The following is a 15,346-nucleotide window of genomic DNA, read 5'->3' as shown; positions in this document are numbered from 1 at the left end:
AGAAAATAGGGCAAAAAATACAAAATTTGTGGTATTTTTATTTATTTGATTTTGACTATCATCACTTTGATGCAACTCCATCTCATTTAAAGCAAAGTGTTATAAAATGTCTGCCATGTTCTTTTTCTTTCTTATCAGAGGATTGCTGCTGCAGGAGAATGACCGTTTTTCCGAAGCTCTTCGTTATTACAAACTTGCTATCGGGAGCCGGCCAACTCTGGCATGTGAGTATAGTCTTGTCTTATTTTGCAGATACATGATGAGTTGGATCACTCAGGAATTACTCACTCACTCAATTTGCAATTTTGGCTGAGTCATTGTCATTGTTTGGGATAATGAAACCCAAGATAATAGTCCTTTCATTGATTGCTATGATGGGCTAATTTTAATGCTGAATTAGATGTTCTTGGAAACATGGTTATTTGGAAAGCCATATTCAGCTTGACAAACAGATTATGAGATTCAGTCTCACATATGAGATCAGGTCTCATCTTTGGCCATCCCAAGTTGACTTTATGAGAGGACACATTTTGTTGCAGCTGTTTTGGTGTACTCATGTAAGCAGGAGTCTTTAGTCATAGCCAATTCTATTTAAAGGTTAAAAAGTATAACCTCCAACAGGTTCTTCCTTAAATTTGTGCCTTTTTTTCTCTTACCTACAGCGGCCTACTTAAACACAGGAATAATCTTAATGAACCAGGGCAACCTGGAGGAGGCCAAACGCACCTTCCTCACTTGTGCTGAGATACCCGATGAAAACCTGAAGGATCCCCACGCCCACAAGAGCTCTGTCACCAGCTGCCTGTACAACCTGGGAAAACTGCTTCATGAACAGGGCGAGCAGGAGGTTGGTGTGTCTGATTTGTGGTTTCAACCTCACTTTCCACAAAGTGCCCATTTTCTACTGTGGGTACATAATGGATGCAGAGATCCCTTCTTATATTACACACTGTAGATGGAAGGATCTTCAAAGTTTTCCCAATTTTACTTTGATGAACATTTTTCTGACATGATTCCATAATTTTTAGACATCTCAGAGCCTCTCATATGGAGGTCTGAGAGGCTCTGCCTCTCTGAAATGCTCCTTTTATACCCAATCCTGTTACTAACCTACATTAACCTTATTAGTTATCATATGCTCCTCAGGTTTCTCTGACTGTTTCAATTGCTTTTCCAGCCTTTTGTTGCCTCTGTTGCAACTTTTTAGAGATGTGATGCTGCCATCATATTCAAAATAAGCTAATATTTTCCATCAAATTGTTTATTTTGGGCATTAAATTTGAATGTATGAGTTTTGCAAATAACTGCTTTGGGTGTTATTTGTTTGTAGAATCATGCAACCCATGTGTTTGTAAAATACATAATACTGTTTTTTTATTTTTGTTTTGCTTTTTTTTTATTTTATTTTTTTTACTATTTATGGAATTTATCCATAAAGTCTCAGTCATTTCATTGCAAAAGGCAATTGTAGTCCCTCAGTGGTTAAATGACTGGCAATATGCAAATCAAAAACTGAATTTACTAAATGAACTATGCTGTTCTGCTTCAGGAGGCCCTGTCCATTTATAAGGAAGCAGTGCAGAAAATGCCCAGACAGTTTGCACCACACAGCCTTTTCAACATGATGGGTGAGTCACTGCTGAACCTTTGTTTGAAATGCAGCAGATGAAATGCAAGATTAGAAATGCGTTGAAATTTTAATTAGTGTTTCTTCAGTAATTTAACCGTTTCATACTGTCATCACTATTGGATTAAAGAATGATTGGATTGTTTTATGAAATGTATGAAAAGTGTGTTGCTTAATTTTATCTTTGTTTCTTTTTTAGACATTCATCTTTTTATCTCAGCGTAGACTTAACTAAAATAAATTGACTTTAACTTGTTGCCAGGGAATTGACTTTAACCACCTGTTTGTTTCCACCTCTGAAATGTGTGCAGTGACTTTTTGTCCTTTTATGAAGAGGATTAAAGCTAATCCGTGTCATAAATCACATCTCACTTTTTGTTATTGTAACACTAATTACATTATTTGAAACTCATCCTCATGACATAGTTGGGATTACAGAGGAATGTGAGGATGAATTCCTGGGACAGGCTAAATGAAAATAGGAAATGTGTTTAGTCAGGTGCAGGGAGAGGTAAAGGAAGGCCAGTGTGTGTATTAGTGTGATGTTGGCAAAAGGATACTTTATAAAAACAGATGTAATCTACCTATCCCTTTACCCCATGGACCAACAGCATATCCTGAGATCCAACAAAGTCTCAGTTTTGAAAAATGTAGTCCCTTTAATATGTTTTCTGTTCAGTCCAGATGCCCCTCCTCCACCTTCTCCATGCAAGTGACTTATCTGGAACTGGTTTTGTGCATTTCAGAACCGTTAAAAAGCAAGAAACCAGTTTGTTTACAGGTCTATTAAAGAGAGAAGTTGTTACACTTTTGTTCAATAGTAAAAATAGTGAATATAGGTAAATCATTTTAGTTAAACAAGATGAGATCTTAATGCCTACTCCACATGCACACATTTTTTAAGTAAGGTTTTCCTTTCATCTTTATGAAAACCCATTCAGAAGTGCTGTCCAAAGCATTCTGAGCTTTCTTTAGATCATAACACCATTTACAGTATGGTATTTACATTTTTTTAAACCTTAACCTTAAACCTTAACCCTTGTGTGACTTTTCAATGATTAGATTTATGAAGTTAACAAATTTCTTAGATGTGCACATGATCTACGTTTGGTGATTAGACTCTATGATTACATTAAGATTGATATAAATGAATTAAATGAGATTGGATAGGACCCTCCAGGGTTTAGTCACTGGTGTTTGTGGACAAATAGTGACCATACAGATGAAACTCTTCTGGGAAAAGAAGCTGAGGAGGAGGAAAGGGTTGTCACAAAGACAGACTCAGGGAGAAAGGACTAAATGAAGATGGCCTTTAAAAGAACAGGGATTAGGTTGTTTGGCTTTCTCAAAAGTAGGCAAGAAGATCAGTGATCAGAGCATTGATGACAGCAGAAGACGGATGTTGCAAAGAAAGACGACGAAAAAAAAAAAAAGCCTCTCCACCTTAGGATAAGAATAGGTGACATAAATTATTATTTGGCCTTATTTTGGCTTATTGAGGTTACACTAAAAGTTTATTAAAAAGCCAAAATGTATACATAAAAAGCCACATTTAACGCATGGATAAGGCCAAAGATGGATGCTTTATTTGTAAAGCAATTGTCAAAGCTGCATTACAATGATAATAAAACAGAATGAACTAGACCAAAATGATAACTGTGAAAGCCTAATGTTGAGTCTTTTTCTGATCTGTTCTAGGAGAGGCCTATATGAGGTTGAACAGGCTGGAGGAAGCAGGTCATTGGTACAGAGAGTCCCTCAGAGCCAAGCCAGACCACATCCCTGCCCATCTCACTTATGGCAAACTCCTGTCCATCACTGTACGCATTATCAAAGACGCACAAACACCCACCAGCCTTCCTGTCAAAGCCAGAAGACAAAGCATCATAGTAGTGTAGTGGCTAACCATGTAGCAGGATGTAATTAAATGGGATAAAGTAAAAGAGCGAAATGATGAATAATGTATTGAAGTAAGGCAAATGCATCCTATTGATCTTCCTGCAGTGTCTGAGGAAGTCTGATAATAGTTATTAACTGCAAGTGTCTGATAAGGAAATTTGCATGCTAAAATTCTCCTCTCCAGTGTGGGGATCTTTACATACATGAGCGTGTTAAAAGAAATCTAAAGCTGCACAAACGTACCCAACCTTTACCAGATATTACCTTTAATTTCTAATCTGTTTTCTGCACATGTTTTTTACGCTTCCTGTGCTCCCACCACATCTCTCTGGCTATAAGAAAAACAGCAGATGTGTTCACAGCTGAGTCAAGTTTAGCTTTAAGAGTTGAACTGTGTGCCCTTTGTAACCCTCCTGAGGATGCTTGACCTCTTTCCTTCCATAGCCTGCGGTGCAGAGAATAGACAAAGCCAACCTATATGAGTGTGCAAATACAAATTTGCACCTGCAGTCCTTTAGGGTTTCAACCCATAGTTCCACTATAGTTATAAATATTTGATGATATTCAATACAAAGTATGTGTACATGTATAATATTGTGTCGCCCACTAAGGCTGAACATCTGCACTGCTCTTTTAGGTTGAGAGTTACAGATTCATTCTGAGCCCTAATGTACAGAAGGGCCACCTTTCCTACTGCAGGGTTTAAGAAACAGGAGATTGGATGGGTCCTGGACAATAGGCCGGTGGACAGGCTTATAATGCAATTACTCTGCTTCCTTATTGAATCACTCCAGTTTAGGCTGTCCTGCCTGAGTCAATCAACGTAGACAAGGAGGGAAAAGTTAAACTAAAGTCTCACCTCCACATGTGTTGTCATACTGTGAGACTTGGATTGCATTGCCTGCAACTATGCTTTTAAAGTGACCTTTTAATCCTTTTGTCCACTGGATACTAATGTTAAAACCTGCTAGTATAGTATCTGCCCACATCCTGCAGCCACAAAACAAGTAATCTAGCTTGTTCTTGCCAAAGTCAATGTCTGCTGAGAGGCATGCTATGTTGCTGGAGTCTAAATAAAGTGCTGTTCATTAAAAAAGTCATCAGCATTAAGCCCATTTTTTAGTTTAAACTCAACCATTGATAATTCAGCACAAGCTATCGTGAAGCAACTTTGATAGCCGTCTTTGGCCTCAAACCTTTCACAAATATGCTTGATGACGACTTACTCTGATTTGATGAATGGTTGAAGAAGAGGTGTAATTGAATGGAAAGGGGGAAGCAGCCAACACAAATATGAAAGAAGCTTTTCAAGCCTCATGCTCACCTATTCATTTAGAGTGACTGCAGATATGGGAAGAAGCTAATGAGGCAGTTCTAATATGCCCAGCCTGCTCATTTCTGGTTGCATGGCAAGTCCGGTGGCAATATGGAAGCAATCAGTGCTGAAGCATGAAACAGAAGAGGTGGCGATATTTAATATTCTCTGTTTGGTTGCAGATCCACACATATGTGTACAGAAATACTTTGGAGGTTTCTGGCATCCCTTCCCTGCTGATAGTTTGCAGAATAGACTGAACATTCATATTCACTTCATGATGAGTTTGGTATATTTACTAAGATGTATTTGTGATGACATCAGATATGTCATCAGGTTTTGTATTTTCCCCACAGTTTAAAGCAAATAATCATAAAAATAAAAGGTGTTTTTTTTGTTTTATTACAGAGCTCTTTTTTGTCTAAAATCAAATGAATGCCTATCATTTTGATATTTGTTTATCTTCCCAATCATAAAGAGCAAATACAAAAATTAAAAAGAAAATGAATTGTATTTTGTTTTCTTTATAGGGGCGGAAGACAGAAGCAGAGAAATACTATTTGAGAGCAATTCAACTGGACCCCACAAAAGGAAACTGCTACATGCACTATGGTAAGAAAGCATATCATAACATTTATTTATAGACACTTTCAAATTTTTGTAAAAGAAAACAAAAAAAAAACAAGATTTTCTGTACTTGAAACAAAGCTTTTTGCTTTTTTAATAGTAAAAAGCAGTTGGATAGGTCACCTATGAGTTAAATAAAATAATAATGTTTTACTGAGACTTGTCATTAGGAAATTTGTTTATCCATCCATCCATCCATCCATTGTCTGCTGCTTATCCGGAATCAGGTCATTCAACAGCAGATCCTGCAACTGTGGCTCATTCTCCCTTCTAAAGCTAACAGCGTGAACAGAGGTGTAAAGACATGGTCAGAAAGGGAGCTGTTATGTTGTATCTCTGTGTTGTTTAGACCCCATCATGTCACAAACATTTCAACCTCAAGAAACTGTCACAAACAAACGAGTCCTTGCAAAGTTCTTTATGATAGTTATAGCTGCTTACAGTGTGAAGCACTTGTTACCACACTGTAATAATCAGGCTTTGCTGCAGTAAGCTGTCTTTATACTAATAATTAGACACAACTTGACACGTTTTAATCCAAAAGCTAATCTCCCTCAGAGGGGGAACCCTTTCCATCTTGTAATCCAAATAGGACCAGACTGTGACTGCTGTTTTGAGAAGGTTAGTGTGCACACAATGGAGGAACTACATAGTAGCATTGTCATGTGCCTTTTCTTTTACATCCAATCAGGTTTCTATTTACAAGTTTTAGAACAAGTTTAACACTGTCAAGATTCACATATCTGCTTATTATTGCAGCTACTGCATCACTGTGTTCTTTTCTGCCTACAGTGCAATGAATCCTTAGCTCATCTTAGCTGTTTTGAGCTAATTTAAAATATTACTCTGTATGGCAAATGTGTATTCTAATATATTTTCTTGAGAAAGTTTTTATCAAATACATTGATTGTATGCCCAAAGCAATATAGCTGGCTAGCTTAGAAGTTAGCAACTGCCTCTAGTTTCCCATCTGCTCCTTCTGACCTCACTTTGTGTGTCTGTTGTTTAGTTACCCTCATGCAACCTGCAGTCATAATGGTACTTATTTTATACACATTTTTTTTCCAGAACTGGAGACAAGCCTTTTTGAATTGGAAGCAGGTACAGCTCTGCACTGGGAATAACCTTTAGCTGCGGTAGCTAGTGCAAGCTGAGCTATTGTAGCTTCCGTTAGCTATCCTTCAGCAGATCTTAGCTGTCAGGAAGCAAGGCCAGCTGGATGTAAAATTCATAGTACTGAATTACTGAGAAATAATCATAAATGATTGATAATTACATTGGCAATACTGAACATAGTTAATATTTGAAATGTATAGATTTTAGGAGAATTTCATCCCTGAGCTTGTCCTCTTGCTGTTTCTTTTTTCCCTCCTCAAGTTTTGTCAAGTATTTGCTCAAGGGTCATGTTTTTTTTCTAGAGGTAGAACTGACCTTAGACATGTTTTCAGTGAACTGGCAATGCAGATTTAAGTCCCTATTGATCAAAGCAAAAGGAATATATTTTCAAATCAAAATAGAACAAAGTATTAACATTGCTGTCATACAGTTCCTGTTATAATCCATCCCAGTCCAAGCATTTAATCTTATAAGTGTTTAGGAAAAAAATCAAAGTGGGCAATAATTGTGTGTCTAATCTCTTTCTGCATTTACTTTTACTGCTTTTACTGTTGCTTTCAATGCCGGCACTGTTTGAGCTGTTTGAGGTTTTGCATATGGTGCGAACACATGCACAAGAAGATGCCTTCGGTGTTTATCTAAGTGAGGAGACAAGATTAGAGCACAGTGTTTACTATTCATAATAGTAAAACATGACACCGTGTTCCCCCTGTGCTGCTGTCTGTGCAGCATTTCACATCGGTTTGGAGGAACAGACTCCTTGCTGCTTCATGGTAATATCTCCAGGATATTCATCGGAAATTAAATCTGTCCTCTGCTGAAAGTGCCATTGTGCATTATCCCTTTCTCCCCTTTCTTATCTCTCTTAGTTCTTCCTGGTGCTTTCTGTACTCTGATATTTTTTTAGTTTAGCTTGGTCAGTGGCAAGAGGACCGTTGCTGTCTTTGGACCAAGCTGTTTCCCGTTTTGAAGCCCTTACACTCTTTCTCTATTTTCTTTTTCCTGTTATCTTGTAGTCTCTTGCTATAGGTGATGTTTATTTGGGCTGCTTTGCCTCCTTTGTGTCAAATCTGTGTTCTTTGGCTGTGCATGGGTCAGTGGAGGAGCTCCATGTATGAGTGTGTAAGGAGTGATGATATCTGTCTGCATCACAACACAAAGGATGAACACACACACGTTGGAGAAGACGTGGAAGGGAGAACGCAAAGGGTGAAAGTCAAGATAAGGTCCCCTTTCCGGTCATTGTTCTCAGTGGCAGGTTTCAATGTAAGCAGTCCCTTACGTGACCCAGAGTGTGTTGTACTCATTCAGATTCAAGTAGAAAGCAAAGCAATTCCTCTCTTCTTATAGTGGACGATATCTATCGTCAGGCTTAACTGATAATTTAAAAACCCTTGTGGATGTCGCAGCAGGTAGTCAAATTCCTGCAGGATGATGCACGAATTACCTCCATCTCATGTGCACTCTAAACAAAACAGCTGTGCCTCACTCTCTTTTTTTTGTCATCTTAGCTGTCTCCTCATTCTGTGTCACTCATCTCTAGCCTCCAGTCATCATTTTCTCTCTCCATCAATCTCCAACTATGTACAGCTTTGTTCCTCTACAAGCTTTCCTCCTATCTTTTTTTCATCATCCTACTTCCATCAGCTTCCTGCAGCATAACGTCAAATAAAAAATATACAAACAGAAAAGAAGGGAAAACACCCCATCTGTGTCTAAAAACAAGAAACGAGTCTTAAATTTAATCACATTGCATGATCCAGAGCTGCACTGGATATTTGATATTTGACTTTCTGTAACAGGCAAAATGAATTTCACATAATGACTTAAGTTTATTAGAAAAAAAGGTTATTTTACATGATTGTGAGAATTTTGTTGCAATAAAATAAACATGACATGAGAAAATAATTAGATTTTACTTTGATTTATTTAAACACATCAAAAACACCAAAGAAAAATCCCTTGTTATGCCCCTGAGGGACCATCATTACTGCTCCCTTCCTTGCTCCATGTGAGGGTCACTCCACTCTCCTTTTTCAAATAACCCTTATTAAAATAACTAAAGCAAGGTGAATTGTAATGCTGAAAAAACTGGATCATTACAAACTTCCACTTTTCCTCAGGTTTCTGTTTGCAAGGAAAAGGAGGGATCAGCATTCAGTAGCTTGAGACCTGAGAGACTATTGCTGTTTTATTTTATTTGTCAGCAGGTTTTCAGCTAAACTCCCTGGATAGAAGCCACTCAGAGATACAGTAGCTGTTTCCTTCTTTCAGTTCATACCTTCCTTCAAGTTAACCCATTGGTAACTAGAGTGGGATGTGATGAATAAATATGTATTTTACTCCGTCTCAATTCCTCGTACCCTACCTACACGTTATACACGACTGCAAAGTTAAGATTCCTGAGATTTCAATGATTTAAACCATTTCAGGCTACAATCATAGGGCCAGTAAACACTTATTTGTTGAAGTGTTGAAGGTGGTGAGGACCCAAATGCAGGTAGTCAAGGCAGGAGGCAAAACAGTTCAAAGGACAAAGGTTTATTTCTTCAAACCCAGGATAAGGAACCACACGCAACAGGGAGTAAACCATAAGGATCTGACAAAGACAACTGAAAACCATGGGGCATATATACACAGAGGGAGTGATTAGGAGCAGGTGAAGCGAATGAGAAATCAAACCAGGTGAAGTAACGAGCCAGAAAAAGAAAACTGAGCACATGAGGGAAGTTACGAACAGGAAACTAATCTAAACGAGACAAAACCAAAAACTATGATCTTAACAAACTAAAGATGACAAAAACCAGAACTATAAACCAAAATCATGACAACTTAAACATGACACAAACATGATCATGACGTAACGTAACAGAAAACCCAAACATATCACATGATCATGACAATTTCTGACCAGTCCCCAGTGCAATTTATCTTTGAAGCTAAACTGTAGCAGATGAAACTCCAACAAAAATGGTCCTGTTAAATCGCAAGTGTCCACTAAAAGTAGTCCAGTAAAATAGTTTGTCTCCAACAAGTCTTTTATCCATTAAAACCTGTTTTAGACAAAAATTAAAGGATTTTTAGGTGTTAACATTTTTTTAGGCTATGTGGTGCATTCCATGCATGAGGCAACACATGAAAACAAATGAAAACAAAAAATAGAGTTGAAGTACATTTACAAAAGTGCAAGAATAGGAGATAAATAATATTTAACAATCCTCTCAAACAGTATACAGTGTTTTTTTGTTTCTTTTTAAAAGGTTCAGCTAACGAGATAAATGCTGCATGACAGAAAATAGTGCAGTTAAGGATTTGGAAAAAAAAAAAAAATATTTGAGAAATAAAAAAAGAAATAGTTAAACCATTTGATATCACACACACTCTGCAACCTGATGACAGAACCAAACAGAACATCTACCTCTTGGTACTATGATCCTTGGGTGGTTTAAAATGTGCTAAAAGTGACTTTATTTGACATAACTTGCACATGCACATTGCCAGCATAATTGCAGATGCAGCTCTTAACTATTTCATTTCAACTTCAAGGGAATTTAAAGTATTGTGGGTCCAGCATCTAACACGGGTGACAGAATACAGCCCAGTAGTTATTAGGAGATTTTCGACCTGTCTCCTATGTCAGTATTTAGTAACTCTGCAACGCAGATCTTAAATCATGCCATATATCTAACAGCATCTTTTTTGGGAAGCTTCATCCGATCACAAGCCACTTCTTACTCTCACCAAGCAGTTCCCTGAAGATGCATTCATTGTGTTAAAACCACAAAGGCTACTAGTCTGTTTCTAAATAAGCATAATTACTAACTGAGTACTTATTATTTTGATGTGATGAAGAATACATGTGGATGCAGAAATTGCTGTGACACCAGCAAAAATATTTGCATAAGCAGGTCAAAGCTGTTCTTTTATTTATGCACAAGTATAAGTACAAGTTGGTTCTCAGTCACTAAATAAGTAAAAATCTGTGCACAAATTTGAGCCCAGGACTATATCCCATGTCTCCCTGATCTATATCATTATTTCCATTGTCCAGTTTGAGCCATTTAAATCTTGTATATAAAGAATTTTTAAAACCAAATTTCCTCTCCTTTATTAACAGGCCAGTTCCTGTTGGAGCAGTCCCGTCTTGCTGAGGCTGCAGAGATGGCAGAGAGAGCTGCAGAACTGGACAACTCAGAGTTTGATGTGGTCTTCAGTGCTGCTCACATGCTCAGGTTTGTTAAACTACTGACGTAAAGCAGTGCTGCTTCGGAGTGATGCGTCCCCCTGCGAGTACCAAAAATTCCAGAGTTTGCTGAAGAGTTTGACATTTGTGAGTTTTATTCTGGCACTTGAAGTATTTTTAATATATATATCATGCCTAGTTTGTAGTGGTGAATGCTCTGTCAATGGAAAAGCTGTCATGGAAGTTATTATATAATGTAGATATAAAGAGCAACAAAATTTCAGTCCATCAGGATGAGGTTTTAGTTGAGGGCTTGTAAAGAAGCCACTGGAGAATTTTTCCTCCAAGTTTGGCAAGCACATGCACAAGCAGCTTATAAATTTTAAAAAGTGTAAAATTTGACTGCAAATGTCCTCTACCTCCAACAAATAAAGGGAATATTAGAATGATGAACCTTAATTCGCTTTTGCTCTACATATCTGCATAAGTCATTACTGCCCTGCCGCATTCCTCTCCAAGCACCACCACAGAGGATTAGTAAAACGTTGAAAGTCTCTGGGCTCGACCGAAGTTTGCTTTGGACAATGTAAGAATAAACCTCAGTGACGGGTCATTCTGCTCTGCTCCGACTGGATATTTTCAGCTAAGACTCTTTGTGACAAACACCTGTTAAAGCTAAAGCTGCTCCTCTTCTGATAAAGATCAGACAGAAATCTTGGCTTACTTTCTGTGCAGCTGTTCACTGATCATAGAGAATAATAATTATTTAACAGCGCAGGCTCATAACAGGCTTAGCAAATCAATCTGCACGCATTACACCTTTATCTAAGTCGAAGAAGGAAAGTGGCATTTGAAGTGATTTAACAACCAAGCTTGCCCTTTTTTATGTGATAAGGCTTCTCCCAGAGGATACCCAACAATCCTGACCTTAAACCCGACTTCCTGAATCTTAATCTGCCATTTAACAACTCTTTAGCACTTTTCCAAATAAAACAAACATTAAGGAAACACACTATACGATGACTGTGATATCAGACCTTAAACCTGTGGCATATTTTGCTTAAAACACAACCTTATAAATATGAAATACCATGTCAGGAAGGAATAATCACCTCAGCTGTATTAGCTTTGGCGCAGTCTATGTACTCTTTGCATATATTTCTGTGGATCAACTGTTGCTGCTTTATGTACCCAGCTGTAATGTGGGTTCATAATGTTACAAGCAAGACTCTCATTGCTCTTTATCTGTTTTTGATCAAACTCTAAATCATAACAAGAGCTAACTCGTGTTTAAATAACCCCTGACATGATGAATTGTCTCAACTGAAAATGCAATAGTGCTATCTCAGTTGCCACAAGCCAAAAGACAATAGTGGCAGCTCGATGCAGAACTTTCACTGCTAAACAAAAACTATTCAGTGATTCTGCAACTGAAAAAAATCTGTATCGTCTTTTAGTTACTGACTTACATGCTGTATACAGCATGCTATTTTTATTTTTTCTGCTGAAACAAAGATCAACAATTACCTCGTTATACATTTGAAAACAATATTACAGGACCTGGAAGTGGCCATATATAAGATTAAATGCATTATTTTACCCCCCGTATGTGCACAAAATGTTGTTGTGCCATGTGCTCCTGCATAGCAGCTGTTTCAAATCTCTGGTATTCATGTATGAAAACAGTCAAAGTTTTCATACATGGATACAAAACAAGCAGTAGAAGACAAAACAAGTAACTATAACATTATGAAAAGGTGTTCATCAGCAATTTCCAGCTTAAAAAACCCACAAAGTTTAACTTAATTTTCTGGACTCACAATCCAGAATTTCCTTCACTTCATATTTTTGTTTCTTTAACCAGGTCAATTCATGTACCTTTGCCTGTGTTATGTAAATAAATATGTTCTTCCATTTCTCACATTCTCAATTATGACATATTCCATGTTTTTCTTTTTCACTGCCCTCAGAACAGTAATCGTCTACAAGCCTTTTATGGCAGTAATATGGCAACTGTTCCCCTGTGTTTGAACAACAATGAAAAAGAAAAAGAAAAAAAAAAGGACCTAATTATCTCCAGATCACCCCAAAGTGCCTAAAAAAACTGAAAACCCAAAGTTTAAGATAATATATACATTTATGCTTGCATACTTTGTATGTTGTAGACTATTATAGATACACACATTATATGTTGCTGGATCAGTATTGTGTGCAGCACAGTGGATGTTAACTTTAAAAGTTGCTATATAGCTCAGTCACTGACCTACAAACAATCAGCTAGCATATGCTCCAGCTACGCTAGCTGCTTGTATGTCTATACAGGTATAGACAATGGATGGATGGATGGATGGATGGATGGATGGATGGATGACCTACTTAGCTCTGGCACACTGTGAATAACAGTAATATAATGTGAAGTGTACCTGATTGAAAAAATAAAATAATAGAGCATCATGCATTATTCCAGGAAAATAATAAGCTGTCCACATTAAACATGTAAAGACATTATTTCCCCGAAATTATATGCAGTTTTGAATCACAATTAGTTTTTAGTTACTTTACAATGTTAATTAATGACTAGCAATTATCACAGCAATTTAAATGCCAAACTGTTTAACAATGAATGAATGCCGTGGAAAGCACCAATTTTCATTAATGGAACATTATTGCGAATAAAAACTGTGTGATTATGTGCACATTTTTTACTCACTGTTCCTCTTCCTTCTCAGACAGGCCAATCTAAATGAGGCAGCAGAGAGGCAATATGAGCGTGCAGCCAGCCTCAGACCAGATGTAAGTACCTGCGACTGTTTGCACTTATCATGGAAATGTGCACACACTCCTGCAGTGAAAATGCAATTTACAACATATTACTCGTTACCCATCATCCTGACATCATATAATAGCACCGTTGCTGTTTTCTCTTTCTTTAGCAAAACAAAAAGAAAAAAGTAGGTAGTGTTTTCTGATGGCGAAGTCATACACTTCGCTTTAGAGTAAACACTTGATCATCCTAGTGTAGTTAAACAGACAAGCCTCGGAGGGGATATCAGGTCTCTTGATGTCAGCACACACGCCCGAGGTAGTTGAGAGCTATTATATCCTGTTTCTGCCTTGTGTGCATCAGTCACTTCAAAGAGGAAGGTGTGTAGAGGTGGGTTGCAATAGAGGTCATTTAGATTCATAGGAACGAGACCTGAGGGGAGCTTCCTGCAGTGATTTAAGTCGGGCTGCTTTAAGGCCTGCTCTGTGACTTATGTAGCATCACAATGAAAGAGGTTTAGACCTTCATGTCTCCGCTGCATTAACCAGTGTTATATTGCTGCACTCTTGTCTGACGTACCCCCACAAACCTTTCAGCTGCTGGCAGCTTTTTATCTGTGATTTTTAGCTAAATCTTATGGGTTTGCATCTCAGTACCTTTTCCATTACTTTTATCTTTTTGTACTACTGCTTTCAAGGTTTTCTGCAAAGTTACTCACAGATAGCATGTTGAAGGTGGGAATCTCTGCTTCTCAGCATATGTTCCTGTTTTAATTAGTCTGAGCTTTAAAGGCAAAAAGGAAAAAAAAAAGAAGAGAAGAATAATCATAATGGCTGTTCATTTCAATATGTAAAGGTGTGTATTCATATTGTTTTTTGCTGAGAAGAAAAAAGTTCCCCCAAACTCATCAGAGCCTCAGTGCCTCTTGTCTTTGACATTTTCTCTGCATGTGAATGACAGCTGATCGAATATCAACTTAACACAAAATCTTTCAGGTCAGAAAAGATTCAGTTCTGGCTCTACATGCTAAGAAGGCAACAGATGTGCAAGTTTTTCATTTCCCCCTACTCAGAAATTCATCAATGTTTCTGATTGTGCAGGGGTCTACCAGTTGTGCCAGCAGATCAAAAAGGATAAGATGAGCTCATCTTGTTATTTATCTGGGTGTTTGTATGGTTTCACTGCTTGTTGAATGGCTGTACTTATGGTTTCCATAGTAACAACAAGTGTTTGCTACAGAAAACATTCTTTGAACAGCCACAGAAGAGAAACACCAAAGTTTGTTGCTTTGCTGAGATCCTCTATTTGCTGGCCATTGCTAGCATTCCCCTAATTAATCTTGGAAGGTTTGGAATAACAGAGATCCTCATTTATCTGGCTTAGCACTGCGTGTGACACCTTCTGCACAAAGATCTCGTACGGAACATAAACCAGAACAAGGTTTTGAAGGGCTTTCACATTTCTCTGCTTGTTAAATTCATTTGAGAAGGTAAGGGGGAAAAAAAGAAAAGGACACCAGTAAAATTTCATTATAGAGAAGACTCAAAAGTTGCATTTGGAGAAAAAAAATCAGTGAACTAGCAGCCAAATTGCTAACCATACGTCATGCAGAGAGGACGCAGGGCTGGGAACAAGGCCAGGTCTGGGGGATGAGGTGTAGACGACTTCTCGGATGAAACTTGGTGTGTTTGATAGTTACGTTTTGGTATGACTTGGATTTGTAGATTTCCAACAACTCAACCATTATTTAAGTCCAGATGGTTTCACTTTGCAACTATGAAAGAAGAAAAAAAAATGGGGGGGACCTCTGAAACG

General features: G+C 37.8%; 1 protein-coding gene across 1 annotated transcript in view; it reads left to right on the top strand.

The window, feature by feature from the left end:
* The window catches only part of tmtc2a (transmembrane O-mannosyltransferase targeting cadherins 2a), a 59,587-nt gene that overhangs the window by 43,345 nt on the left and 896 nt on the right, over positions 1-15,346 (top strand). The window contains exons 5-11 of the mRNA XM_041977637.1: positions 139-224; positions 663-847; positions 1,550-1,628; positions 3,326-3,447; positions 5,372-5,453; positions 10,702-10,816; positions 13,497-13,560. Coding sequence (XP_041833571.1) covers positions 139-224; positions 663-847; positions 1,550-1,628; positions 3,326-3,447; positions 5,372-5,453; positions 10,702-10,816; positions 13,497-13,560 — 733 coding nt within the window. The remainder of the gene's footprint in view (positions 1-138; positions 225-662; positions 848-1,549; positions 1,629-3,325; positions 3,448-5,371; positions 5,454-10,701; positions 10,817-13,496; positions 13,561-15,346) is intronic.

The sequence above is a fragment of the Melanotaenia boesemani genome, chromosome 23 (genome assembly GCF_017639745.1).
Source record: "Melanotaenia boesemani isolate fMelBoe1 chromosome 23, fMelBoe1.pri, whole genome shotgun sequence".
Lineage (NCBI taxonomy): Eukaryota > Metazoa > Chordata > Actinopteri > Atheriniformes > Melanotaeniidae > Melanotaenia > Melanotaenia boesemani.
The sequence above is the reverse complement of the archived record's forward strand: the minus strand, read 5'-3'. Positions and strand labels throughout refer to the sequence as shown.